This window comes from Alexandromys fortis, unplaced genomic scaffold (genome assembly GCF_014885135.2).
Source record: "Alexandromys fortis isolate MF-2015 unplaced genomic scaffold, M_Fortis_MF-2015_v1.1 scaffold_6, whole genome shotgun sequence".
Taxonomy (NCBI): domain Eukaryota; kingdom Metazoa; phylum Chordata; class Mammalia; order Rodentia; family Cricetidae; genus Alexandromys; species Alexandromys fortis.
The window spans coordinates 18,100,240-18,126,545 of NW_026067902.1; the positions used below are offsets into that span (position 1 = coordinate 18,100,240).

The 26,306-nt window shown below is 40.1% G+C and overlaps 1 protein-coding gene and 1 non-coding gene across 5 annotated transcripts in view; one reads left to right on the top strand and one right to left on the bottom strand.

The window, feature by feature from the left end:
• Positions 1–26,306, top strand: part of Ttbk2 (tau tubulin kinase 2) — a 127,834-nt gene that overhangs the window by 71,409 nt on the left and 30,119 nt on the right. For 3 of the 4 annotated variants that reach the window (XM_050134427.1, XM_050134426.1, XM_050134429.1), the window contains 6 exons: positions 1,192–1,296; positions 3,996–4,061; positions 6,932–7,024; positions 8,168–8,293; positions 22,431–22,588; positions 25,939–26,155. In XM_050134427.1, the coding sequence (XP_049990384.1) occupies positions 1,192–1,296; positions 3,996–4,061; positions 6,932–7,024; positions 8,168–8,293; positions 22,431–22,588; positions 25,939–26,155 (765 nt within the window). The remainder of the gene's footprint in view (positions 1–1,191; positions 1,297–3,995; positions 4,062–6,931; positions 7,025–8,167; positions 8,294–22,430; positions 22,589–25,938; positions 26,156–26,306) is intronic. The other variant, XM_050134428.1, reaches the window with a different exon arrangement.
• On the bottom strand, positions 9,029–9,133 carry LOC126496853 (U6 spliceosomal RNA). The gene has a single exon (XR_007590460.1). It is a non-coding gene; the product is annotated as a U6 spliceosomal RNA (small nuclear RNA).

Below are 26,306 nucleotides of genomic sequence, written 5' to 3' on the forward strand. Positions count from 1 at the left end.
TTCCTAGACCTGGATGGAGGGGGGAGGACCTTGGATTTTCCATGGGGCAGGGAACCCTGACTGCTCTTCGGACTGGAGAGGGAGGAGGAGAAAAGTGGGGGGAGGGGGAGAGGGGCGGGAGGAGGGGGAGGGAAATGGGAGGCTGGGAGGAGGCGGAAATTTTTTTTTTCTTTTCAATAAAAAAATTTAAAAAAATTAAAATAAAAAAATAAAAAGTGAACAGTAGCTTGAATTTTACCATTGCAATTCTTTTATTTGCATATCTAACTTTCCAAACTTTAAGTCACTTGACACAACACATTACACAGGTTTTAGGCTTGAGGCTTTTATGTTTTGTTTTAAGGCAGGGTCTCACATATCAAGACAGATCTTGCTGTATCGTTCAGGGTGGCCTTAAACTGATTGTCTTGTCTCTTTTTCCTGAATGCTGGAGTTAAAAGTCTATGCCATCATATCTGGCTACACTGATTTCTCTTTTTTAAAGAGAAAAAATGTAAAGCATTTTCTCATTAGGATTGTTTTGGAATGTTTTTCCTGGATTGTATTTTTTAATTTTAGTGAGATTCAGCTTTATGATACGTATAGGAAATTCCTTTATTTATTTGTTTATTAAGACAGTGTTAACTTGGAACTTGCTGACGAGTCTGACCTTGAACTTAGAGAGATCAGCCTGCCTCTGCCTTTCATACTGGATTTAAAGGTGTGCGCCACCATGACCAGCCTTTATACTTAACTAAAAGATTGAAAAGTAATAAAAATTCTTTTATGTTATGTGTATTTACCCCATCCCTAGCTTTCCTCATTTAGGAGCTTGGGTTGTCATTTAAGCAGTAACTTAAACTAGAATTTCAAAGAATTCTAGTTCTGAATTTAATTTGGTTGTTATTATATATAACTGTACAAACATTTAAATTTATTTTTGCTTAGTGTTCCTGGTGGTAGAGACATTAACAGCTCTTTCTCAAGTTACTAATAGTATTTATAAGGATACTCCACTATGAAAAGCTTTAATTTTCCCTTGAGAGGTAGAACCAGCCACTAAATTATACTATATATTAGTGCTTAGTAAAAACTATAAACTTACAGTACTGTATCTGCAATGTGCTATATAGACTAGAAGAATTCATGCAGCATAAAATGTAGGTGAGACTATTATAAGAAAATGTATTTTCCATCTTTATTTTTTTCTAGTCAAACTTCGCAATGGGACGCTTTCCCAGTACATGTAGGAAATGTTTCATGCTTGATTTTGGCTTGGCCCGACAATTTACCAATTCCTGTGGTGATGTCAGACCAGTAAGTTTTTTCATTACTGTTTAATACTTGATAATTAACTATTATTTCTATTATCGCTTTAAAGAAATGCTAATTAGGTATCAGAATTAATGTTAGGAGGAGGGGGATAAAGCTCAGTGAATTAAAAAATGGATGTTTGTTTTATTGAAATCAGATCAGTAGTTGACAAGATTAAGAAACTAGTGTCTAGAGTTAGCTACATATAATCAGTAGGGGTTGTTAAAGGGATTAGTATAGGCTCAAGACACCCCAAGACCAAGTTCTCAACACAGAGTGACAAAGGGCAGGTGGTTAGAGGCAAAGACAGGAGATAGAGGGCCAGGGAGAAGGGGAAGGAAACAAGGGAATGGGGAGCACAAAGGACAGATGGACATGATGACAAGGGACTGACTGCCTCTGGATAAAAGGAGACAGATGTGGCACATAGGAACTTGGTATTTTATAAAGGTACAAGCAGAAACCCCATGCCCATGTTAGGATGAGGTGTTTAATTTGATTAGACATGTTAATTAGGGTAGCTAAAAGGAGTTTTTGATTGCTGAACTTCAATACTTTGATAGCTGTACCTTGGTAGTCAGCCTTAGGAGGAGGATGTGGCCAACCTTGGGGGCTAGCTTTAGGAATGTAATTTAATGGTGTTTTTAGCAAGGCAGAGGGAATGAGGGAGAAAAGTAAGGCCTGCCAGAGCTATGTTTGCCAGGCTTGGACTGGCTAGAGTCCCTTCAACATGAGTTGTAACTTTGTGATACATAGAAAGTTCTTCTCTGGTGAATTTGTATATGAAGGTAGTCATGCTAAGGCGCACCGCAGTGGTGAGCTAGGGAGATATGGGTATAAGGAATTTGATCAAATGTCCAAGTAGAGGGTTTGTTTTGTTTTGGTTTTTGGTTTTTCAAGACAGGGTTTCATTGTAGTTTTAGAGCCTGTCCTGGAACTAGCTCTGTAGACCAGGCTGACCTCGAACTCACAGAGATCCGCCTGCCTCTGCCTCCAGGACTGGGATTAAAGGCATGTGCCACCACCTAAACTTACCTCTTATGGTTTTTGCCGAGGTTGGAGAGATGGCTCAGTGGTTAAGAGTACCTAATGCTCTTTCAGAGGTCCTGGGTTTAATTCCCAGCACCCACATGACAGCCCACAACTGTCTGTAACTCCATTTCCAGGGGATTTGACACTCAGAGATTTTTGTCAAAACTGGACTAGCAAAGACAAACAAAGATGCTCCCTAATCAAGCCCAACTTTAGAAGAGACTTCAGGGAGTCTGTCTAGAGTCATGTCAGGAGAAAGTCTGTCAGAGGCAGTGCACCACACACATCTCTGTCCCTTCATCAGCAGGCTGCTAAGGCGAGGTGGGAATGCTCCAGTCCTGCTCCTTCTAGAAAGAGAGCCCTTGGTGGACCCTGCTGGGGAGGCTAGCCATGTGTTCTTGACTTCAGCAGTTTGGAATGGAGCCGCTTTAGTCAAGCTGGGCAAGAGGAGAGAGCAGTCTTGGTTTTGAACTAGATAAAAAAAAAAAAGGTGATAGAAGAAACTATAGTAGATTCACTATGAGAAGGCAAGGTATAGAAAGTCTTTTAAGCCAAGTAGCGTGTGGACTTTATTTGGTGTTATATTGTCTGAGGCTATGATCATGTTTGGCTTCATCTCTATTACCTAGAATAACTAAGTATCCAAAATTTAAATTTTAACATAAATTGTTTATGCATGTAAGAGTGTGTGTGTATATGTGTGTGTGTACATACATACATACATACATATTTTTTCAAGACAGGGTTTCTCTGTAGCTTTGGAGCCTGTCCTGGAACTAGCTCTTGTAGACCAGGCTGACCTCGAACTCACAGAGATTCGCTTGCCTCTGCCTCCCGAGTGCTGGAATTAAAGGTGTGCGCCACCACTACCCGGCATGTAAGTATAGTTCTAACCTCTTTCAAATTAAGTTTGAATAAAATAGACAAAATATGGTGAGATTGGCATCTTAAATGATATAGTGGTTCTCTGTGTTCTTACATTTATTTGTAACCAAAGCATAAGCATTAATGTATGTACTATGATACTTTGGTACTTGGCATGATTCTGGGTCAATGAAAACATTTGATTCTTCTAATTTACAGAGCTGTGTATATTTCATAAAAACATTTGGGCTGTGTGTGTGTTCGTTCCTTGGTATCAAACCCAAAGCCTTATACGTGGTAGGCAGTTGTGCTGCCACTGAGCTCCATCTCCCAAGCCCAATGACCATATTATGCTATCATACTTTAAAACATAGATAAGCCTGTGAGATGGCTCAGCAGATAAGGCACTTGTCACCAAGCTTGATGACTTGAGTTCAGTCCTCAGGACTCATGTGGTTGAAGAAAAGAATCAATTCCCAAAGTTTGTCCTCTGACATCCACTTGCACATTGTCGGGTTCATCATCCCCTACCCTGACATCACACACACACACACACTCGGAGAGAGAGAGAAACAAATTAATAAATAGAAATAACAGATAGAAGAAAACAAGTCCAAGATAATTAAAACATCAGTGTTTTAAGTTGTGGTTTAGAAATACTCCTTCTCTAGTTTTCTATAATCTCTTTATAAAAATTACTATAAGTCGTGTTTTATTATGATAGTAATGCACTACATTTGCTTCATGTGTTTCCTGTGTTAAATTTTTTGCTATTTATTTTCTTATGATTGTGTGGTTTATTGTAGCCTCGTGCTGTGGCAGGCTTTCGAGGGACAGTTCGTTATGCATCAGTCAATGCTCATCGGAACAGGGTATGTATCTGTCTGATGCAGGTTGTCATAACTGTGTGTTCCTAGCTTGCATCAGACTGATATCTTCATATTTTAGTTCAGAGATATGAAAAGTGCTTAGGAGTTGAGGGTCCCTTTTATAGCTACCTAAATAGTCATTTTAATTTACTGTTTTGTGTAATGCTGATGGTAAAGGAATTCATGATACTAATTTATGGTAAGATGTATAGTGGATGACCGATATGGGCAGCTACAGAAAAAATGTAGTTGTATTTGTCAGAAAAGGCAAAAGCTAAGTATATCTGTTGGGAATGCGTCTGTTTAATCATGTATTAGTGTTGAAAATTAAATATAGATGTTTGAAGAAATAAAATATCTGGATTCTTTTCTAAGAAATTATTTGTGGGTTGGGTCCAGCATAATGGCTCAGCAGGTAAAGGTCCTTAACCAGCTAGCCTGACAATCTGAGTGTCCTTGGAACCCACATAGTGGAAGAAGAGAACTAACTCTGGCAAGTGGTCTTCTGATCTCTACACGTTTACCATAGCAAATAAGGACACAGACATGTACACACACAGACATGCCAAACCAATGAAAAAAACAATATCTGACAGAATATAGAGACTTCTATAATATGTAATAACTTCTGTACATCAAGCTGTTTGTTTTTGTAACAAGGAGCATCTTCCAAAGGAGATGTAGCTCAGTGGTAAAGCGCTTGACTAGTGTGGGAAGACTTGATTAAAACCCTACATTGCAACAAAAGCAATAAATAGCGTAAGCTAAAACAGCAATTTTCTTGATTGATTGATTGATTGGTTTGGTTTTTCGAGACAGAGTTTTTCTTTTTTAAAAAAAACTATTGCTTGTTTTAATTCTTTTTTTAATATTTATTTATTTATTTATTAAGCATACAATGTACTGCTGGCAAGGAAGACACCAGGTCTCATTATAGATGGTTGTGAGCCACCGTGTGGTTGCTGGGAATTGAACTCGGGACCTTTGGAAGAGCAGCCAGTGCTCTTACCCTCTGAGCCATCTCTCCAGCCCGAAACAGAGTTTTTCTGTAGCTTTGGAGCCTGTCCTGGAACTAACTCTTGTAGAGCAGGCTGCCCTTGACCTCACAGAGATACACCTGCCTCTGCCTCCTGAGTGCTGGGATTAAAGGCGTGCACCACCACCGCCCTGGCAATTTTCTTGTTTCTAACTAAAAGAAAAAAAAAAAAGACTTTTAGAATTAATTACTGGAGAGATGGCTCAGTGGTTAAGAGCATTGCCTGCTCTTCCAAAGGTCCTGAGTTCAATACCCAGCAACCACATGGTGTCTCACAACCATCTGTAATGAGGTCTGGTGTCCTCTTCTGGCTTGCAGACATACACACAGACGGAATATTGTATAAATAAACAAATAAACAAACAAATAAATAAATATTAAAAAAGAGAGAATTAATTTTTGTTTTTCTATTTTGATTTATTTATTTTTTGAGACAGGGTTTCTCTGTGTTGCTTTGGAGCCTGACCTGGAACTCTCTCTATAGACCAGGCTGGCCTCGAACTCACAGAGATTGACCTGCCTCTCTGCCTCCAGAATGAATTTCAGGATAATCATGGCTGTAACACAGAGATATCCTATATAAAAACCAACAAAAAAATAACAAAAACAGAGTGTGTATGTGTATGTATGAAAAAATTTTTTTTCAGTGCTGGCAATAAAATCTAGGGTTTTTTTTCCCCCGAGTAGTTAAGCAGACTACCATTGAGCTACAATCTCATTAATTATCCTTACTTCTTTTTTTGTTTTGTTTTGTTTTTTCAAGACAGGGTTTCTCTGTAGCTTTGGTGCCTGTCCTAGAACTAGCTCTTGTAAACCAGGCTGGCCTCGAACTCACAGAGATCTGCCTGCCTCTGCCTCCTGAATGCTGGGATTAAAGGCATGCGCCACCAAGCCTGCCTATCTCTTATTCCTTAAAGCATTTATTAGTTAGTAAATTGTTAGTTGTATTTTCAACATTTGTGGATTTTAGGGGTTTATTTTATTTATTGGTTCATTCTTAAATAGGATTTCTTACGTCCCAGGCTGGCTTCACCCTCACTAAGTAGCAAGGATGGCCTTGACTTCTGGTCCCTCAGTTTCTCCCTCCCAAATCCTGGGATTACAGGCGTGCACTGCTGCACCCAGTGAGGTACTGGGTGTCAGACCCAGGGTCATGTGCATGCTAGGCAATTACTCTACCAACTGAGCTGTATCCTCAGCCCTGTGTTGTTTTTGCTTTTTGGTGTTGGATGTTTTTTGTGGTGTTGAGAATATAACTCAGGGTCATTTTTTTTTAAGATTTATTTATTTAGCCGGGCATTGGTGGCAAGCGCCTTTAATCCCAGCACTTGGGAGGCAGTGGCAGGCGGATCTCTGTGTTCAAGGCCAACCTGGTCTACAGAGTGAGTGCCAGGACAAGTTCCAAAGCTACACAGAGAAACCCTATCTCAAAAAAGAAAAAGAAAAAGACTTATTTATTATGTATACAGTGTTCTGCCTGCAGGTCAGAAGAGGGCACCAGACCTCATTACAGATGGTTGTGAGCCACCATGTGGTTGCTGGGAATTGAACTCAGGACCAGTGCTCTTAACTGCTAAGCCATCGCTCCAGCCCATAACCCAGGGTCTTTCACACATGCAGTGAATTACTCTACTGTTGAACTACATCTCCAAATAGTGTATTATTTATATCAAAATATTTCTTAGTATATATATATATATTCTTCGTATGGATTGATATGTAACTTGATATGTAGATGTTTATCAGATGATGGGAAATTAATGGGTGGACTTTAAACAATGTAATGCTCTCAGAAGAATTGGTAATGTCACATGACCGAATTTTCTTATTTCTCAAGGAAATGGGAAGGCATGATGACCTTTGGTCTCTATTCTACATGTTGGTAGAGTTTGTGGTTGGCCAGCTGCCTTGGAGAAAAATAAAGGACAAGGTAATCTGGAATTGTAATGTCTGTTTTGGTTGGGAAAAGAATAAAAATTTCTCTTCAAGCTGGGCGGTGGTGACACACACTTTAATCCCAGCACTTGGGAGGCAGAAGCAGGTGGATCTCTCTGAGTTTTAGGCCAGCCTGGTCTACAGAGTGAGTTCCAGGACAGTCTGGACTACACAAAGAAACTCATTCTTGAAAAACAACAAAACAAAATAAAAATTCTCAGTAATCATTTTTGTTGAAAATATACTTAGTATAAGACCTCTGTGTGCTGAGTTATCATGTGGAATAGATGTGCACGTCATTCAGTGGCACAGTGCATCCTGAGCATTTGTCACTCCCTGGACTCAACTCCTAGCACTACAAACGACAGTGGAAAAAAAAAACAAAATGAAAAAAATCCATAATCCCTCTCATGAGTGTATAATTTTTGCATTTGGGTATCAGTTTAGTTGTAAACTCTATTTCAAATTTTTAAAGAAGAAAATTCACAGGACAGGAGAGGTGGCTCAGAGGTTAAGAGCACTGGCTACTCTTCCAGAGGTCCTGAGTTCAATTCACAGCAGCAACCATCTATGAGATCTGGTGCCCTCTTCTGGTGGGCAGGCATACATGCAGACAGAACATTGTATTCATAAAAATAAATTAATTAAAAAACAAGAAGAAAATCCACTTGTATATGAAACTTAAAATCTATAAGCAGTTTTACTGCATCACAATATGTCTTTTCCTCTCTGTGGGCTGTTATTAGATAATTAATATTATTTTTTTCTGGGTCTACTGAGAATAGATACATTTTATAAGAACTACATTTCTCTGATGTGAAGTTTACCTTTTAGTTTTCAATTATCAGATTATTTTGTTTGGAAAATAAATGCTATGCTGGTAAAGGAAAGTAACCCATTAAAGGAACTTAGTTCCCTGGTGCAGATTCCACATCTCTCTGTCTGCTCTGCATTATTCAGTCTTCCCTTCCCACTCGAAAGCACTGTGTGTAAGCCATTAGTGAGCACTTATTCTTGTTTGTACTTTAAACCACTTTTATTCCACAGCCTGGTACATTCCCTTGAGATTGCTGGCTGTGCTTGTAATCATAGCTTTCAAGAGATGTTGACTTTGGTTCCTGTTCTCTTTCTCTTCCAGGAGCAAGTAGGTTCCATTAAGGAGAGGTATGACCATCGGCTCATGCTGAAGCACCTCCCTCCCGAATTCAGCACCTTTCTTGATCATATTTCTTCTTTGGATTATTTTACAAAACCGGACTACCAGGTAACCATCTTTGTGAGTTCTGTATGTTGATTTTCCTTTCTTTTAGGCTTTACATTTATTTATTTATTTATGTTGGGGATTTTTCGAGACAGGGTTTTGGTTCCTGTCCTGGAACTAGCTCTTGTAGACCATGCTGGCCTCGAACTCACAGAGATCCACCTGCCTCTGCCTCCCGAGTGCTGGGATTAAAGGAGTGCGCCACCACCGCCCGGCTTACATTTACTTTTATAGATTTAAGAATGTCAGAATTATCTCTGTGAGTTCAAGGCCAGCCTGATCTACAAGAGCTAGTTCCAGGTCTATATTCCTATTAGTTTTATTTGTTTGTTTTTGTTTTTCCAAGACAGGGTTTCTCTAACAGCTCTGGCTGTTCTAGAACTCACTCTGTAGACCAGGCTGGTCTAGAACTCAGAGATCCACCTCCCTTGAGTGCTGGGATTAAAAGCATGTACCACCACCTATTAGTTTTTAAACCATAGAGAAACTAGATTTTCTATCTCTCATACAGGTGTAAATGGTTGCTTTTTACCATATTGTTTGAGGCAGAGGTCCTTAGTTGAACTAACTGATAAAGCTAGTTTAGTTAGCCAGTTTGTCCCACCCCCTAGCACTGGAATCACTGAAGGGCCATTTGCATATGGGATCTGAGCTCCCTAGTCCTCACACCTGTATGGCAAGCCCTCTAACCACTGAGCCATCTCCCTGGATGAATTTCTTCTAAGTCTTTTTTTTTTTTTAAATATGGAACACTTCACGAATTTGCATGTCATATTTGTGCAGGGACCATGCTAATCTTCTGTTTTGTTCCAATTTTAGTACATGTGTTACCAAAGCAAGCACACATTTTTTTTTTATTTAAAATTTTCACCTCCTCCCATCCTCCCATTTCCCTCCCACTCTCCCCACTCCACCGCCCCCTCGCTCTCCAGTCCTAAGAGAAGTCAGGGTGCCCTGCCTCGTGGGAAATCCAAGCCCCCACCCCCCCATCCTAGGAAGGTGAGCATCCAAACAGACTAGGCTCCCAAAAAGTCAGTACATGTAGTGGAATCAAAATCCAGTGTCATTATCATTGGCTTCTCAGTCCGCCCTCATTGTCAGCCACATTCAGAGAGTCTGGTTTGATCCCATGCTCGTTCAGACCCAGTTTAGCTGGCCTTGGTGAGCTCCCATTAGATCAGTCCCACTGTCTCCATGGGTGGACACACCCCTCGCGGTCCTGACTTCCTTGCTCATGTTCTCCCTCCTTCTGCTCTTTGTCTGGGCTTTGGGAGCTCAGTCCGGTGCTCCAATGTGAGTCTCTGTCTCTATCTCCATCCCTCGCCAGATGAAGGTTCTATGGTGATATGCAAGGTAATCATCAGTGTGTCTATGGGAGAAGGCCAGTTCAGGCACCCTCTCCTCTGCTGCCCACGGACCTAGTTGGGGAAATCCCCTTGGACACCTGGGTACCCCTCTAGAGCCAAGACTCTAGCCAACCCTAAAATGGCTCCCTTAGTTAAGACATCCTTCCTCCATCTCAATTATCCCATTCCCCCAAACTCTCCCCAGTCCTCCCCTTCTCCCTTCTCTCTCCCCATCTCCCCTTCCCCCCAACCCACCCTTACCCCCTGCTCCCAACTTTTGCCCAGTGATCTTGTCTACTTCTAATATCCAGGAGGATAACTATATATATTTCTTTGGGTTCACCTTCTTATTTAGCTTCTGTAGGATCACAAACTATAGGCTCAATGTCCTTTGTTTATGGCTAGAATCCACTTATAAGTGAGTACATAGCATATTCCTCTTTTTGGGTCTGGGTTATCTCACTCAGTAAAGTGTTTTCTATTTCCATCCATTTGCATGCAAAATTCAAGATGTCATTGTTTTTTACCACTGAGTAGAACTCTGAAGTGTATATGTGCCGCACCTTCTTCATTCATTCTTCTACTGAGGGGCACCTAGGTTGTTTCCAGGTTCTGGCTATTACAAACAATGCTGCTATGAACATAGTTGAGCATATACTTTTGTTATCTGATAGGGCCTCTCTTGGGTATATTCCCAAGAGTGGAATTGCTGGATCCAGAGGTAGGTTGAAACCAAATTTCCTGAGAAACCGCCACACTGATTTCCAAAGTGGTTGCACAAGTTTGCATTCCCAACAGCAATGGATGAGTGTACCCCTTTCTCCACAACCTCTCCAGCAAAGGCTATCATTAGTGTTTTTGATTTTAGCCATTCTGACAGGTGTAAGATGGTATCTCAAAGTTGTTTTGATTTGCATTTCCCTGATGGCTAAGGAGGTTGAGCATGACCTTAAGTGTCTTTTGGCCATTTGAACTTCTTCTGTTGAGAATTCTTTGTTCAATTCAGTGCCCCAATTTTAATTGGGTTAATTAGAGTTTTAATGTCTAGTTTCTTGAGTTTTTTATATATTTTAGAGATCAGACCTTTGTCTGTTGCGGGGTTGGTGAAGATCTCCTCCCATTCAGTAGGTTGCCTTTTTGTCTTAATGACAGTGTCCTTTGCTGGACACTGTCCAGCTTCTCAGTTTCAGTAGGTCCCATTTATTCATTGTTGCTCTTATTGACTGTGCTGCTGGGGTTATATGTAGGAAGTGGTCTCCTGTGCCCATGTGTTGCAGACTACTTCCCACTTTCTCTTCTATCAGGTTCAGTGTGGTCAGATTTATATTGAGATCTTTAATCCATTTGGACTTGAGTTTTGTGCATGGTGATAGATATGGGTCTATTTTCATTCTTCTACAGGTTGATATCCAGTTATGCCAGCACCATTTGTTAAGGATGCTTTCTTTCTTCCATTGTATAATTTTAGCTCCTTTGTCGAAAATCAGGTGTTCATAGGTTTGTGGGTTAATATCCGGGTTTTCGATTCGATTCCATTGGTTAACATCTCTGTTTTTATGCCAATACCAAGCTGTTTTCATTACTGTAGCTCTGTAATAGAATTTGAAGTCAGGGATGGTAATGCCTCTGGAAGTACTTTTATTGTATAGGATTGTTTTGGCTATCCTGGGTTTTTTGTTTTTTCATATAAAGTTGATTATTGTTCTCTCAAGGTCTGTGAAGAATTTTGTTGGGATTTTGATGGGGATTGCATTGAATCTATAGATTGCTTTTGGTAGAATTGCCATTTTTACTATGTTGATCCTCCCAATCCAAGAGCAAGGGAGATCCTTCCATTTTCTGGTATCCTCTTCAGTTTCTTTCTTCAAAGACTTAAAGTTCTTGTCAAATAGATCTTTCACTTCCTTTGTTAGAGTTACCCCAAGATATTTTATCCTCTTTGTGGCTGTCGTGAAAGGTGATGCTTCTCGATTTCCCTCTCTGCTTCTTTATCCTTTGTGTGTAGGAGGGCAACTGATTTTTTGGAATTGATCTTGTATTCTGCCACATTACTAAAGGTGTTTATCAGTTGTAGGAGTTCTTTGGTGGAGTTTTTGGGGTCACTTATGTACATTATCATATCATTTGCAAATAACGAAAGTTTGACTTCTTTCTTTCCAATTTGAATGCCCTTGATCTCCTTATGTTGTCTTATTGCTATTGCTAGAACTTCAAGCACTATATTGAAGAGGTATAGAGAGAGTGGACAGCCTTGTCTTGTTCCTGATTTTAGTGGAATGGCTTTGAGTTTCTCTCCATTTAATTTGATGTTAGCTGTCGGCTTGCTGTATATAGCTTTTATTGTATTTAGGTAAGAACCTTGTATCCCTAATCTCTCCAAGACCTTTATCATAAAGGGGTGTTGAATTTTGTCAAATGCTTTTCAGTATCTAATGAAATGATCATATGGTTTTTTTCTTTCAGTTTATTTATATGATGGATTACATTGATAGATTTGCGTATGTTGAGCCAGCCCTGCATCTCTGGGATGAAGCCTACTTGATCATAATGTATAATTTTTTTGATGTGTTCTTGGATTCGGTTTGCCAGTATTTTATTGAGAATTTTTGCGTCAATGTTCATGAGTGAGATTGTCCTGTAATTCTTTTTCTTTATTGAGTCTTTGTGTGGTTTTGGTATCAGGGTAACTGTAGCTTCATAAAACTATTTTGGCAATGATTCTTCTGTCTCTCTTTTGTGAAATACATTAAGGAGTATAGGTATTAGGTCTTCTTGGAAGTTCTGGTAAAATTCTGCATTGAAACCATCTGATCCTGGGCTTTTTTTTTTGGTAGGGAGGTTTTTGATGACAGCTTCTAATTCTTCGCTACTTACAGGTCTATTTAAATTGTTCACTTGGTCTTGATTTAATTTTGGTATATGGTACTTATCTAAAAAAATGTCCATTTCTTTTACATTTTCCAATTTTGTGGCATACAGGCTTTTGTAGTAAGATCTAATGATTCTCTGAATTTCCTCTGTGTCTGTGGTTATGTCCCCCTTTTCATTTCTGATCTTATTAATTTGCGTGTTCTCTCTCTGCTGTTTGATTAATTTGGATAGGGGTTTATCAATCTTGTTGATTTTCTCCAAGAACCAACTTTTTGTTTCATTGATTCTTTGGACTGTTTTATATGTTTCTATTTTGTTGATTTCGGCCCTCAGTTTGATTATTTCCATCCTCTACTCCTCCTGGATGCGTCTGCTTTTTTTTTTTTTTTTTCTAGAGCTTTCAGCTGTGCTGTCAGGTCTCTAACGTGAGTGTTCTCCCCTCCACCCTTTTTTTAAATGTGGGCACTTAGTGCTATGAACTTTCCTCTTAGCAGTGCTTTTATAGTGTCCCATAGGTTTGGGTATGTTGTGTCTTTATTTTCATTGAATTCAAGGAAGACTTTAATTTCTTTCTTTATTTCTTCCTTGACCCAGGGGTAGTTCAGTAGTTGACTGTTCAGTTTCCATGAGTTTGTAGGCTTTCTGGGGGTAGAAATTGTTGTTGAATTTTAACTTTATTCCATGGTGATCCAATAGTACACAGGTGGTTACTACAATTTCTTTGTATCTATGGATGTTTGCTTTGTTACCAATTATGTGATCAATTTTTGAGATGGTTCCATGAGCTGCAGAGAAGAAGGTACATTCTTTTCTGTTTGGGTGGAATGTTGTATAGACGTGCAAGCATACATTTTCTCTTTAAATCTGATACTAGCACACACATTTTCAATAGATGTTGAGTGAATTGTGTCTTACGTTGGGTTTATTGCTATTATTCTTTGAACTAGGAAATATAAGGAAAAAATCTAATAGGTACCCCTACATAAATAAATGGATAAACTTCATTGTTTTTATTTTGCTTTGCTTTTTTAGATAGGTTCTCACTATGTAGACCAGGGTGACCTCACAGAGTTCTGCCTGTCCTTTTTCCTCAAATTCTGGGGATACAGGAGTACACTACCATACCTACAAAATAGAACTATTTAAATAGAGGCCATACTAAAATATTGTAGCTTTACCTCTGACAACATCTATTCCATGTGATTTGGTTGGTTTTGGTGGTGGTGGTCTTTTTCTGTTTTTTTTTTTTTTTTTTTTTAATCCTTCCTGGTTCTGGGGCCAAAACAGAGCTTTGTTTTTGCTAAGTAAGCACTCTGCTACTTCTCTAAATCCACTTCCTGATGACACGCGAATTGAGGTATAGAAGGTATTGCAGGGCTATTTGACTCAAACAAGGTTTAGAGAATAACAATAATAATATAGGTGTTTTAGGGTAACTACCCCCACCTCAATTCAAGCTAAGCCTCCAAATGTTGAACTATGTTGGCCATATGAAGAAGAAAATTAAGAGAAAGAATGTTATAAGCAGATGTAAGAGCTTATGTCTACATCCTGAGGTAAGAAAGAAATTGAAATAAAACAAGGGAGCTTCATATCACAAAAGGAGTAAACAGTTTGAGATGAGGTTGGAGAACAGGAGACTAGATACTGCAGTGCTTTGTAAGTCTTTTTAAGAGGTTTGAATTTTATTCTAAGTGAAGAGGAAGCCTTGAAAACAAACAAAACAACAACAAAAACAAACAAACAAACAAAAAAAAAACGGATATGGTGATTCTTGTAGTAGGACTTCTTTATACCACCAGCCCCCAAATAATGATATGGAGACTTATTAATTATTAAAGTTTGGCCTTATCTTAGGTGTGTTTCCAACTAGTTCTTGTAACTTAAATTAACCTGTTTCTATTAACCTACGTTCTGCCACTTTGTTCTTTACCTCTTCTGTAAGTCCAACTGTCTCCTTGTCTACCTGGCATCTCCTGCTACGCCAGATTCTAACCCTGAGAATCGAAGTCCTGCCTAACTATAGGCCACTCAGCTCTTTATTAAATCAGTCAGGTGCCCTAGGCAGATGAGACAAAACATAGATGCATCTTCATGCAGTGTGAACAAATATCCTCAGCAGAGCCTATTTGTGTTTCTTTTGTAATTTACGTTTACAGATTTGTATGTAAGGAGGTGCACATACCAGGGTGCTGTGTAGATCAAAGGACAGATGGGATCAGCCCTTTCACCATGTGGAGTCTTGTTGGGTTTGGCAGCAAGTGTCTTTTCACCAGCTCCCTCTTTGTGTTTTAAGAGAATAGATTTTTTTAGCTGCATGCATTTCTGGAAGCAAAGGAGACTTAAAGTTGAGTTGGGAAGTTATTGAGGCAGTGCCTTGGAAAGAAAGTGGGGAAATGGGTTGTCTAAACACCATGTAGATTTCTTGATCGTGTAACACACTAGTCAGTTTGTTGTGGCTTTGCTAGGCAACTCTCAAATGGTTTCTTATGCACACAGGCTTTTTGCAGTTGGGAAGAACAGGTGTGCATGTTTGTCCAGGTCTGAGAATGATCTGTAACACTTTGGCTTACTAGCCAGACTGCACTGGTCACACTGGTCAGATTCTACTCCAGTGAAGTGGAAGGATAGTCTTCTTTGTAGCCAGGAGGATAGAGATAGTGATGGCCTTGACTTTAGTGGGTAGTGGAGAGGAATGCACCATTTCTGTCTCTGCTCCTCTCACCTTCTTTCCTCCTTTCCTTGTCATTGTTCTTGTAGGATTGGGCTCTATTGGTCTTCCCGATGCGGTCAGATAGGGCTCCCAGCTGTTACCCCAGGATGTCCTCCCTGGAATGTCTGTGTGTCCTGACATTGCTTATCCTGCTCATGTTAATTGATCACTCAGCCCAGATGTTAACTAGAGTCTCTTCCATTTCCTACTATAGGAGTAATATTTTTTTTTTCAAGACAGGATTTCTCTGTGTAGCTTTGGAGCCTGTCCTAGCACTAGCTCTTGTGAACCAGGCTGGCTGGAAACTCACATAGATTCCCCTGCCTTTGCCTGTGCCTCTCCCAAGTGCTAGTATTGAAGGTATGTGCCATCGTGCCCAGCTTGAGCTCAACTTTGAAAGGCAGTACTTTGTTTTGTACCTTACCAGATATGCTCCAGAGAACCATGGGCATGTTTCTCAGTTTATGCAAGAAGTTAAAACAGTAATGATAGGAAAATACACTCTTGGTGTTGAACAAAAAAAATATATGAACCAAATGGAAGTAACCCATAGTTTCTTTTTGCAAACAGGGTATGCCATGACCCAAACCAGGCTAGCAAGATAGCCTCTGTCTTTAATTCAAAACTAATTTAAGGGGGTGGTTGACTATTTTTCATTGGTTGAGGTTCGGCATCACCATTTACTCCTGATTGGCTAATTTGGAAAGCAGCCCATAAGACATAGAGGAAAGGAGGAACGGGCCATTATGTTATGGGAACCCAGCAGGGTCTTTGGGTAAGCAGAAGTTTTACCAGTAGGGGAGATTAAAATATTTGAATTCTTAGCATGATGCATTAGTTCATTCCTTTAATCCCAACACTTGAGAGCAGAGGCGGGTGAATCTCTGTAGATTGAGAACCAGCCTTGCCTACATACCAAGTTCTGGGCAATCCAGGACTGCGCAGTGAGAAATTGTCTCAATAAACAAAAGCGACAACAAAAATTTTAAATTTCTTTTAAAGTTTTACAGGGTGGGGAAAGATTGTGGAATATTGGTCCTTGGCAGCCTAGCCTCCTTTGATAGGAGGGAAAAAGTTTATTATTCCTCCTTTTTATTATAATTTTCATTTTTCCCCTTAAAACTCAGCCAGCACATGCTGACTTTGTAAAGACTCTCTAAAGTGACCAAGAGAGTGTTTGGTGAATATGGTCTCTATGCGCTTCTGAAGGTGATGCTGCCTTCCTACGGGTAGTTCCTTGGCCAGGCAGTCGACCTAGCCCAAATGGAATATTAGGTTCCACGCAGGCTAGGACTTTATTCTCTTAATCAGAAGTTTTTGCTTAACAAGCTTCTACTTCAACATTCTCTTGTTCTGAGAAGGTTTTCCTATAATCATTTAGAAACCAGATCAAAGATCAGAGTCCCTTTTTGTGTCCTTGGTCTCTGGCAAAGATGAGACTGCCAAGAAATGCAGGAACATTTCTGGCTTTTTATCCAAGAGAAAACCAGGTTAGTTTTTTAAAAATTTTTGCCATTAAAATTATATCTCTTATTTTCACAAGCCTCCCTCCCCCCCCACAGTAATCCTAGCTGCTACTGTAGTATTGGAGCAGTGTCTGATCTGGCTTCTTCCAGCTGTGTGGGAGTTTGAGTATAGCAGTCAGGGACTCCTCCACTGGGTCTGTCTAAAGGACCTCAAGAGCACATCGGTAGTCCCCACTTCACACAGCAGTTCCCTGTGAGGGGAAGGAAGTCCTTGACTGAGGCCAGGAAGGAGAGGTGTGAAAGTGTTTTGGCAACCAAGAAGAAGCCAGAACAGAGGATATTTTTGAACTTCCAAATCAAAGTCCATTAGAATCTCTTGTTGGGCTTACAAGATGATCTTTTGATTGATGTCTCTTGTTTTTCCTTAGGACTCCAAGGCTAGTCTGTAGAGCATTGCACCCAGGATCTGCTTTCAGCCATTTTGGTAGTTGTTGGAGTGGCTAGAATCACTGTGAAGTCCCTTCCAGACTGCTTCTAGAAAGAGAAAAGGAAAAGAAATCTAGCCATTGTCTTAATTTTCTGATTAAAATAAAAGTGGGCTTGTCTCTCTAGGCTGTAAGTAGGTGCAGCAGTGAGCCAGGGTCTGAAGTTTTCTATCTGAGCAACAATTTTTTGTCAAAGAGAAAATCACTAATGAAATATAGTTGTCAAAATAGCATCTCTTGTGGTTTGCACCTTGTGTCTGGGACTGTTGGGGAAACACGACAGTCATTTAGCCTCAGTCACACTGTCATCTGGGCTGGGAAGACCCCGCGGGGGCCTTCTCCTTTCTGCTTTCTTTCCATCTTAATCTTCATGCATAAGTCCAGCTAGACTAAAAATTTGCCAGTTTCCTTTTTTTTTTGTTTGCTTATTTTTTTATTTTTTTAAAGGCATGGCTTTTTCTTTTTCTTCTGTCTTTCTTTCATATACTATCCAGAGCCTAATTAATTATGCTTTTTCCTGTTGCTCTGGGCTTCCTGAGGACCTCTAAAGCTTCTCTCCCAGGCATGTGTCCAACCCTCTCCTCCACCTCCTCTAGGCAGTCGCCGAGGTTTGCCGCTCGCTTGTCATGTTTTCCTCCTCTTACTTCTCCTTCTTCTTCCTTCTCCTTCCTCCTCCTCCTTCTTCTAAGACAGGGATTCTCTGGGGTTTTGGAGCCTGTCCTGGAACTAGCTCTTGTAGACCAGGTTGACCTCGAACTCAGAGATCTGCCTGCCTCTGCCTCCTGAGAGCTGGGATTAACGGTATGTGCTACCACCTCCCATCCCTGGTGTTTTCTTCTAAGCTCAAATTATTCTTGAGCTTCTGTGTGAGTCCTTTCTTTTTGTTTTGTTTTTGAGAGACAGGGTCTCTTTGTGTAGCCCTATATGTCCCAGAACTCACTCTGTAGACCGGGCTGCTCTCATACTCACAGAGATCCACCTGCCTCTGCCTTCTAAGTGTTGGAAGTAAAGGCATGTACTGCTACTGCCTGGCATGAGTCCATTTTTTTTTTTTTAGTTTTTTGAGACAAGAACTTGTTCTTAATTACAAATACAAACCTTAACTTACAAGGACTTAGCATAGGACAAAAAGCAATTTACTCTTAACTGCAAACAGAACCCTTAACCTGCTTTGGTCTCACATCCTGTTTTAGTCTCACGTCAATCACTAATTAAGAAAATGCTCTCTGCCTGGTGGTGGTGGCATATACCTTTTTCAAAGACTTATTTATTAATTATGTATACAGTGTTCTTCCTGCATGTATGCCTTCAGGCCAGAAGAGAGCACCAGTTCTCATTACTGATGGTTGTGAGCCACCATGTGGTTGCTAGGAATTGAACTCAGGACCTCTGGAAGAGCAGTCAGTGCTCTTAACCTCTGAGCCATCTCTCCAGCCCTGTTTGTTTATTTTTTTAAGACAGGGTTTCTCTGTAACTTTGGTGCCTGTCCTGGAACTCATTCTGTAGACCAGACTGGCCTCAAACTCACAGATTTGCCTGCCTCTGCCTCACGAGTGCGTAGATTTAAAGGTGTGCGCCACCATCACCTGGCCCCATTTTTTCATTCTTCTAACATTTTCTGCTATTTACTGACTTTCTTTCTTATACCATGAATCATAAAAACTAACAAATTTCCCATCTGTTGTGAGAATTTTCTCCATGGGAAAAGACTAAGCAAGCTATTGACAAGTCAGAACTCAGTTTCACCAGAGTTCAACCTGAGGGACCAGTGAGTTTATTTTGTTGGGCTTACTTACAGCACATGAATGAGGAGTTACTCACAGAAGTGTGGGTGGCCTGAGAGCAGCTAGACTAGAAAGAAAGTCTTCAGTCTATATGGACAATGCCTCCTCCTTCTCCCTAGTTTTTCTCAGTGTATATATCCAATCTCTTCCCCTCAAGACCTCATTCAGCTAGGACAGATTTGCATACAACTAGCTGGGAGTTACAACAACATAACAGTAATTCTGGGATGTTGTCCAGAATTATATTGGATATTCTTCTGTGAAGGATCTTCAACAGTCAACATGCCCAGCTATGAGCATTTCTAAGCAGACATTGCTGGTGTTGTTAAGATGCCAGCTCTCTGGCTTAGAGGCTAGTGCTGTGGAATACCAACTTAATAAAAGAGAGCCATATCCAAGCTAGCGCTGTGCCCTATGGTAAAGGCCACATCCAAGCTGCAGGTTGTGCCCTCTGTGCTCCACACCTTTGTGAGGTACATCCATCTGTAACTCCAGTTTCAGGACATCTCATGCTCTCTTCTGGTCTCCTTGGATACCAGGCACACATGGTATACATACACAAATGCAGGCAATTTCTAATGCACATAAAATTTAAAATAAAGAAAAACTTAAAAAATTAAAAACAAAACCTTGAAAACAGCTGATGCTGTGTATCCTTTTAATTTTAATTCTTTCCTCTGTCCTGTTGGATCTGTTTAACAGAGTGTAATACAAGTTTTGGATTTTGTTCCCATATAGCCAAAATATCCCAAATATCAAAGAAGGAAAAATTATGTGCATTTCTTTACATCTTTCACCTACTTATGTGTCACTGAAGTGAGGCACTTCCTTTTGCTTTGAATGATCTTTGAGTCAGTCAAGTCACTATTGTATTCTCTGGGGGTAAGTGCTTTATTGAGTCACTAGTTTGCATTTATTCAGTTAGAATTCAGAAATTGCCTAGTGGTGCTGGCGCATACCTTTAATCCCAGCACTTGGGAGGCAGAGGCAGGTGGATTTCTGTGAGTTCGAGGCCAGCCTAGTCTACAAGAGCTAGTTCCAGGCTAGGCTCTAAAACTACAGTGGGACCTTATCTCGAAAAACAAAAACAAAAACAAACAAACAAAAAAAGAACCTCAGTAAAGGTGAAGTTCAATATATCATACTACAAATAATTCCTGTTCATTTTCTTTCAAGTGGCAAATTAAATTTTCATGTGGAGATAAATGGCACTGTTATTGACTGGATTTGTGCTAAAAATAAGGGAAATATTAATACACTGAGTCTGTGTCTAGCCGTGGCTGTAAACTAGCATCAGACATCTTTGTGGGTTATATGTGGGTAGGTGTTGAGCCAAATTCTTTAGAAAATACATTTTAGTTAAAGTCATTGTTATTAAAAAATATTAGGCCGGACAGTGGTGGCACATGCCTTTAGTCCCAACACTCAGGAGGCAGAGGCAGGTAGATCTCTTTGATTTTGAGGCCAGCCTAAGCTACAGAGCAAGTTCCAGTCTCCAAAGCTACAGAGAATCCTGTCTCAAAAAAAAAAAACCCACCACCAACAACAACAAAAAAATATAACCCTGTCAAAAACAACAACAAAGAAAACCATACATAAACATTTAGAAGTTACAGAGACAGATTCAGTGCAATGCCCATCAAAATCCAGCAAAATTCTTCAAAGACCTCGAAAGAACGGTATTCAAGTTCATTTGGAAAAGCAAAAAACCCAGGATAGCCAAAACAATCCTGGGCAATAGAAGAACTTCTGATGGCATCACAATCCCTGACTTCAAACTCTACTACAGAGCTACAGTACTGAAAACAGCCTGATATTGGCATAAGAACAGACAGGAGGACCAGTGGAACCGAATAGAAGACCCAGATATCAATCCACACATCTTCGAACACCTGATATTTGATAAAGAAGCAAAAAAAAAAATTAAATGGAAAAAAGAAAGCATACTTAACAAGTGGTGCTGGCATAACTGGATATCAACATGTAAAAGAATGAAAATAGACCCATATCTATCACCATGCACAAAACTCAAGTCCAAATGGATCAGAGACCTCAACATAAAGCCAGCCACACTGAACCTTACAGAAGAGAAAGTGGGAAGTACACTTGAACACATTGGCACAGGGAACTACTTCCTAAATAGAACCCCAGCAGCATAGACACTGGGAGAAACAATAAATAAATGGGACCTCCTGAAACTGAAAAGCTTCTGTAAAGCAAAGGACACGGTCAACACGACAAAACGACAGCCTACAGGATAGGAAAAGATCTTCACTAACCCCACATCAGATAGAGGTCTCATCTCCAAAATAGACAAAGAACTCAAGAAATTGGATACCAAAAGATCACATAATCCAATAAAAAACAATGGAGTACAGACCTAAACAGAGAACTCTCAACAGAGGAATCTAAAATGGCTGAAAGACACTTAAGGAAATGTTCAACATCCTTAGTCATCAGAGAAATGCAAATCAAGACAACTCTGAGATTCCATCTTACACCTGTAAGAATGGCCAAGATCAAAAACACTGATGACAACTTATGCTGGAGAGGTTGTGGGGAAAAGGCAACACTTCTGCATTGCTGGTGGGAATGCAAGCTGGTACAACCCCTTTGGATGTCAGTGTGGCGATTTCTCAGAAAATTAGGAAACAACCTAAATGTCCCTCGATCAAAGAATGGATAAGAAAAATGTGGTACATTTACACAATGAAGTACTACACAGCAGAAAAGAATAATGACAGCTTGAATTTTGCAGGAAAATGGATGGAGCTAGAAAACATTATTTTGAGTGAGGTAACCCAGACACAGAAAGACAGTTATCACATGTGCTCACTCATAGGTGGTTTTTAAACATAAAAAAAAGAAAGCCAGTCTACAAACCACAATCCCAGAGAACTTAGACAACAATGCAGACTCTAAGAGAGACTTACATAGATCTGATCGCATGGAAAGTAGAAAGTAGAAAAAGACAAGATCTCCTGAGTAAATTGGGAGCATGGGGACCTTGGGGGAGGGTTGAAGGGGGAGGAGAGGCAGGGAGGGAGCAGAGAAAAATGTAGAGCTCAATAAATATTAGTAAAATTAAAAGAAAAATGTCCTCTTTACAAATAGATAAATAACCAAATAAGTGATTAACCTAAATATATATATGGCTATATATAATCACATTCCATACTTCCTTTTACCAGGCTATCTGAGAGTAGGTTATAAATAAAAGACTGTATTATATGTCTTCTATAAACAAAATGTTTCATACAACTATATACTGGTACCAAAATCAAAATTAGTTAATTAATGATCATTAATTTCTTATTGTCATCCACACAGTCCCAGTTTGTTTCCTTCTTTAAACCATAAATTTTGAAGGAATCATATCATAAATCTTTTTTGTGGGTCTGGTATGCTTTCTGCTATAGAAGAATGTTAAGTATATTACTGTTGGCTCACTGTAGTTTTTTTCTTTGTGGTTTAGCTTCTTACTTCCGTGTTTGACACTAGCATCAAGACCTTTGGAGTAATTGAGAGTGACCCTTTTGACTGGGAGAAGAGTGGAACTGATGGCTCCCTAACTACCACCACCACCTCTGCCACCCCTCAGTTGCACACCCGCTTGACCCCTGCTGCAATTGGGTATGTCCTACACAGTTCAGTGTGTGGCGCCATTTCTGAATGCAGGTGTTCCCGTTAGTCCATACTGAACCCCTCACATTGTGAAGTGCTCAGACATGTGGGAAAGCCTTGAGCATTTCTTTGAGTTATCTTTTTCGTATTTAGGTTTCTGGAATTGATTAATTTAGAAAATACTAATGGTTCATTCTGTTGAATGGGCACGTAGAGCTAATGTGACTTGTTGATGTTGCAGGTACCATGGGTTTTCTCAGAGTAGAGGAAGCATTATTGGTATTTCTCAACAATGCGGATGGGAACCTGAAAGAATGAGTCATAATTATTTTTTTATTAATTTATTTATTTTCTAGACAGGGTTTCTCTGTGTAGCCCTAGCTGTCCTGAAACTCACTAGCCTCAACTTCAGAGAAACACCTGTCTTTGGGATTAAAAGCATGCACCACCACCACCTGCTGAGTTGTTTATTTTTTAAGGCCGGGTTTCACTGTATATTCTCTCTGGCTTTCAGTTCACTGTGTAGCCTAGACTGACCTTGAACTTATGGATCCTTTGCCTTTTGAGCCTGGGATTCTAAGTGTTTGCCTCCTTGCTCCTTTTTTTTTTTTTTTTTTTTTTTACTTTTGGACACAGCGTGTGCTAGTGCTAACCTCATACTGACTGGTCAGTTTACCCTCGTCACCACCTTCCTTCTTCCCCTGGAACTGGAGTTACAGATGGATTCAAGCCAACATGCAGGTGCTGGGAACCAAACCTGGGTCTTCAGCAAGATCAGCCAGTACTCTTAACCTTTGAGCCATCTCTCCAGACCCTACTTTCTCTCTTTTCTTTCTTTTTTCTTTTCATCCTTCCCTCCCTCCTTCCCTTCCCTTTTTCTTTGCACAGGTGTTAGGGGTGAGCCCAGGGCCTTGGTGTATGCCGGCCAAGTGCTGTACCACTGAGCTCATCCCTACCTCCCCTTTCATCTTCATATCCCTGAGCCATAATTCTTTAGGTGAGGAATTTTCTCTCCTTTTGTCAAACTCTTGATTAGGAGAGTTTAGGAGAAGGAATCAATTTTCTAGGTTGTTTACCTACAAGACTGATATAGAGATCACTTAAAATTGACCAACTTAGGCAGAGGTAGTAGCGAAGGGCAAAGAATCAGACCCTGCCCTTAGGAAACCATTGTTGGTCTCAGAAGGAAATGAAGTGCCAGGGTACATGTGTGACCTTTAGTTTTTTGTTTGTTTTTCGGGACAGGGTCCCTTTCTGTAGGTCTGGCTGTCCGGGAGCTTGCTCTATAGACCAGGCTGTCCTTGAACTCCCAGAGTTCTACCTGCCTCTGCCTTCCAAGTGCAGGGTCTAAAGGTATGAGCCACCATGCCTGGGAAGGGTATTTTGCTGCTCACAGTAATGATGTATGTCAACACAGTCCATTAAGGGTTTTATTTTCCTATGTTTAGATATTGTTACTTGTTAGAAATCTCTTTGTATATTGTGCTCAATCAGAAATATTTTTTTAAAACCTTAGTATTGTGGCTGGAGAGATAGCTCAGAAGTTAAGAGCACTGGTTGTTCCAGAGGACCCAGATTCAATCCTTAGCACCCACATGGCAGCCCACAACTGTCTATAACTTCAGTTCCAGGGGATCTGACAACCTCACATAGATATATATTATACAGGCAAAAAAGAGAAAAGAAAAGAAAAACAAAGAAAGAAAAGAAAAGAAATTAAATCCAGAGAAAATAAAAATAAATTTAAAAAAACAACACCAGTATTTATGGAGCACAGATGACTTTTAAAAAATTTTTATTTTATTTGTTTGTTTGTTCTTTGAGACAGAGTTTCACTGGGTTTCACTGTTTAGCTCTGGCTGTCCTGGAACTCCTTTGTAAACCATACTGGCCTCAAATTCACAGATTTCCCTGTGTCTGCCTCCCAAGTGCTGGGATTAAAAGGAGTGCTCCACTACCACCCAGCGACATAGAGGCCTTTTGAGTTAGTGATGGATAAAAACTAAAAGCCTAGCATGGACCAGTAGACTGAGTGATGACAACTATGTAAAATAGGGCCTGGAATTCATTCACAAGAAATCTGTATAGCCCAGCTTGATGATGTACTCCTGTCAAGATCGTACTCAATGCCAGTATAGGATAAAAGTAAGAAAGAAATGTATAGACAAATACTTACAAATGTTTTCTATTCTTCTCATGTAGATCTATTAGTGAGCTTTGTGATGGGAACACAGTGTGCAGTATTTGTCTCACTTTGTTTTTCTTTCTTTTTCAGTCTTACCGCTCCTTTGCTAGTTGGTTTTGATTTTTGTTTCCGTGGGTTTTTTTTGGTTTGGTTTGGTTTTGGGTTTTCTTTTTGTTTGTTCATTTGTTTTAAAGAGTGAAAGAGCTGGGCAGTGCTGGCGTAAGCCTTTAATCCCAGCACTCGGGAGGCAGAGGCAGGCAGATCTCTGTGAGTTCGAGACCAGCCTGGTCTACAAGAGCGAGTTCCAGGAAAGGCTCCAAAGCCACAGAGAAACCCTGTCTCGAAAAACCAAAAAAAAAAAAATAAAAAATAAAAAAATAAAGAGTGAAAGAACACACGATTGGGTGGGTAGGAAGGAATTCCAGGAAGTGAAAAACATGATCAAAATATATTGAATGAAAAAAGGCTTATTTTAATAAAAATTAAAAGTTAAAGAAACGGTAGTGCACAGTTCATATTAAAAAAAATCATCTAGGGGCTGGAGAGATGGCTCAGTGGTTAAGGGCACTGACTGCTCTTCCAGAGGTCCTGAGTTCAATTCCCAGCAACCACATGGTGGCTCACAACCATCTGTAATGAGATCTGGCACCCTCCTCTGGCGTGTGGGCATACATGGAGGCAGAATGTTGTATACATAATAAATAAATAAATCTTTAAAAAAAATTTTAAAAAATCATCTAACCCTATTTATTTCCTCTTATCCCTTCGTACTTCACTATGTATAATTGTTTTTGTTATTTACAAAAGTGTTAAAGAATAGATAGTTTTATTTTACTAATGAAGGCTTCGTAGAAAGTAGAACAGATGTTTCTGACTTTCAAAGTGATTGTCAGGTGTGGGGGGCACACGCCTTTAATCTCAGCACTTGGGAGGCAGAGGCAGGAGGATCACTCTGAGTTCGAGGCCAACCTGGTCTACAGAGTGAGTTCCAGGACTGACTCCAAAGCTACAGAGAAACCCTGTCTCAAAACAACAACAAAAAAAGTTTTAGCTTTTGTTTACCTCTTAATTGTGTATAAACTTAAATCCAGAGACAAAATGAAGAGTAGTCTGTCTAATATTAACTTTTATTCTGGTCTTTTAAATTTTTGTGTTTTCCACCCTCACATTTCAGAATTGCAAATGCCACCCCCATCCCCGGAGACTTGCTCCGAGAAAATACAGATGAGGTGTTTCCAGATGAACAGCTTAGTGATGGGGAGAACGGTGTCCCTGCTGCTGGGTCCCCAGATAAACTGCCTGGGTCTCTGGGGCACACTCGCCCTCAGGAAAGGGACGTCTGGGAAGAGATGGATATCAACAAGAACAAGATAAAGCTTGGAATTTGTAAGGTGTGTATTTCTTGCATAGGAAGTGATGTCTGTCTTATTGCTACAGAGTTTAGAGTGTGTGTACACGTGCGTGTAGATGTGCGTGTAGATGTGCGTGTACACGTGCGTGTAGATGTGCGTGTAGATGTGCGTGTAGATGTGCGTGTACACG